Genomic DNA, 3,012 nt, shown 5'->3' with positions numbered 1-3,012 from the left:
TGATATATATATAGGTTGATCTTATGGGAGAAGAACTCTGGGGATAGGCTTGCCTCACTGAAAGAACCAGGTATCATCAGGGAGCATCCAAGGTGTGTGTGTTGCAGCGGCAGGGATGGGGTGGGTGTGGATAAAGAGAAAGAGACACACACACAGAGAGAAAATGAACAAATGCATTCTGGGAACGGTAAGGATTTCATGGGTCTTGAGTTGAGGCCAACCCAAGGCTTCCTAGGCCGGGGTATTCTAGGGCAGGATGAATAGGAGAGGGCTGGAGGTCCTGTGTGCCCAGGAAACCTTTTCAGCCCAGAAAACTGACAAAGCTTTACTTCATCCTCAACCCAGAAATCTCTACGTGGCCTTCTCATCTGGTTTTATACTTTGGTATTGACTATGTTGATTTCCCCACAGCTCTCTTGGTTTAGGAGAGTACCTTTTGAAATTTCCAATCCTACTTGGCTGAATGGAGGTGTCCCCATCACAGCCAACATAGCAGAACAGAGCGTCCTTAGCGGCTGTCCTAGCTGGACAGCACGGCGAAATGTGGGGCCGTTAGAATGCTCACAGATGTCCAGTTCCTCCTGTTTCCCCAGTGGTGGGCACTCCAGGAGACCCTGCCTGGAGCAGGGTCCAGTAGATTTCCTTTGGGGCCACCACACATAATCATAATCCCTTAAATGTACCCTTGTAGGAGTGTTGTCTTCTCACAAGCATTTCCTAAGCATAGAGATTGTTTTAGTATCTCATATAGTCAAAATGTGGTCATACGTTTAGCTACTAGAGTCTGAGCTACCTGAGGACAGGGACCATATATTTTATTTTTGTGTCTCCAATGCCCAGCATGATGCCAGGTACAAAAACTACCATCAGGAAACATATTTGTGGAACTTTGAGCAGGTGGGTCTTGTTTTGAGGAGCCTACAACCCGGGTGAAGAGACAAGAAAAGTCCCTCAAGGGAAAGGTGGTGATGCGAGTCCCACTCCTATTACACAGCCATGAGCAGGTGTCTGCCGGCAGGTTCAGAGGGTGAGGCAGCCCCCTTAAGGAGAAAGTGCAGCTTGAAGGGGCATCCTTGATCGACTTCATTTGTTCTGACAGGACCGAGCTTAGGAGAAGCCTCCTCATGCCCAGGTAGTCAGAGTTGCCAGGGCAAAGCCAGAGGGAGAGTCCTGGTGCATGTTGGTGGAATTCTGGCAGATGAACACGTGGTGCCCATGAAAGGGGACTCTGGCAGATGAGCAGGGGGTGCCCATGAGAGGGGTCTCTGGGATCACACTGCCAGGGCCTAAATCCTTGCCGTTTTCTTGGAGTTGGTGACCTTGGCAAGATACTTGTCCTTCTGTGTCTCAGTTTCCTTATCTGTAAAATGGGACTAATAGGACCTGTTTTGTAGGGTTGTCGTGAGAATTAAGTGAGTTCATGTATGTACATCACCTAGAACAGTGGCTCACAAGGAGTTAGCGCACTCAGCATGTTTGCTCCCCAGCTTGTACAGGGTCAAGTTCCACATAGTCCCACGTTGACACTGAGAATTGGAGAAAGAAGAGATAAGGGGGATTGAGCAGCAGAGGCCAGAGTGCCAGCCCCTGAGCCACCTGCTGCTGTCTCTCACAGACAGAGGGGGCGAGCCCCCCATTCACAGCACGGGTTCCAAGCTCTGCCTCAGCCTATGACCAGAGAGGACTGGCCCCTGGACAGGAGTACCAGGTCACTGTCCGAGCCCTTCGAGGGACCAGCTGGGGCCCTCCTGCCTCCAAGACCATCACCACCAGTGAGCGCTGGGGCTGTGGGGAGGGGTGTCCGGAGTGGAGATCTTGACTGGAGAGGGAATCTGCCCCCCGGGAGGGCAGAGGGAAGGGACTGGATGGGGGCTAGGCTCTTGGAAGGAAAGATGATGACTGAAGAACCAGACACCCGCCTGAGCCCTCCTTCTCTTTAACCTGGCTAGTGATCGATGGGCCCCAGGACCTCCGAGTGGTGGCTGTGACGCCGACAACACTGGAGCTTGGCTGGCTGCGTCCCCAGGCCGAGGTAGACCGATTTGTGGTGTCCTACGTCAGTGCCGGCAACCAGAGGGTGCGGCTGGAAGTGCCCCCTGAAGCAGATGGGACGCTGCTGACTGACCTGATGCCAGGCGTGGAATATGTGGTGACTGTCACAGCGGAGCGGGGCCGGGCAGTCAGCTACCCAGCTTCCGTCAGGGCCAACACAGGTATGGCTGGCCAGAGGTTAGGGAAGGGCCCTGGTTTCCCAGCCTTGGATCCTCCTCCTCAGGAGCCCAGGCTCAGGGCTCACAGGCTCCTCTGAATGCATCTGGCAGGTGTGTGGCACCTCGAGGCACCTGCTGGGGGCCTTGCTCTGTCCTGAGGCCACTGGGGAGACAGAGCCCTCAGATGCCTGGAGTCCTGTAAGAAGGTTGCAGGTTAGCCTATGAAAGGAACCGCCCCAGGGAGAGAAATGAAGTTAAGGGAGGTTCTTATTTAAATTTAGTTACGGGACAGGCCTTTTGCTGATAGATCTTGTGGGACTGGAATTAGGCAGATTAGAGATCATCAGTCCTGTTGACTTTAGGATTGGAATTGCTGGGAGGTGGGTCTCACAGCAGTGATTTTCCACTAAACCTCGAGGTTTCTTAACAGATACCTGGATATTTTTCTTTTCCTGTGACAGGGGGACACCCACCTCGCTGTAGCTCACGTTCTCCTCCCGGACCCCCCTTTCTCTCCTTCAGCTACAGGGCCCCACCCACGGGCTTCTCTCTTCTTTCTAGGGCACCAACAGTGGTGGGCTTGGAGGGGAATGGGGGGGCTCCGGGACACTGACCGATTTCCCTCCGTTCTCTTTCCAGGTGGGGCTGGGGCACAGGGAAGAGGCTTCTGGCTCTGGTGGGAGGGATCGAGGGAGGGGCTGCCGGGGAGGAGTGCCGGAGGGAGCTGCCACTGACCTTTTCTCCTCCCCTTTTTCGCCCCTGGCAGCACCAGGCCACTACAGTTACCCGGAGGTGCGCCCCC

At 54.3% G+C, this 3,012-nt stretch overlaps 1 protein-coding gene across 1 annotated transcript in view; it reads left to right on the top strand.

Annotated features, from left to right (window-relative positions):
• The window catches only part of TNXB (tenascin XB), a 70,577-nt gene that overhangs the window by 18,346 nt on the left and 49,219 nt on the right, over nt 1-3,012 (top strand). The window contains exons 5-6 of the mRNA XM_011944765.1: nt 1,616-1,772; nt 1,950-2,213. Coding sequence (XP_011800155.1) covers nt 1,616-1,772; nt 1,950-2,213 — 421 coding nt within the window. The remainder of the gene's footprint in view (nt 1-1,615; nt 1,773-1,949; nt 2,214-3,012) is intronic.

This window comes from Colobus angolensis, unplaced genomic scaffold (genome assembly GCF_000951035.1).
Source record: "Colobus angolensis palliatus isolate OR3802 unplaced genomic scaffold, Cang.pa_1.0 Scaffold236, whole genome shotgun sequence".
NCBI classification, from domain to species: Eukaryota; Metazoa; Chordata; class Mammalia; order Primates; family Cercopithecidae; genus Colobus; species Colobus angolensis.
Note: the sequence above shows the minus strand (reverse complement) of the source record. Positions and strands in the feature narration are given on the sequence as shown.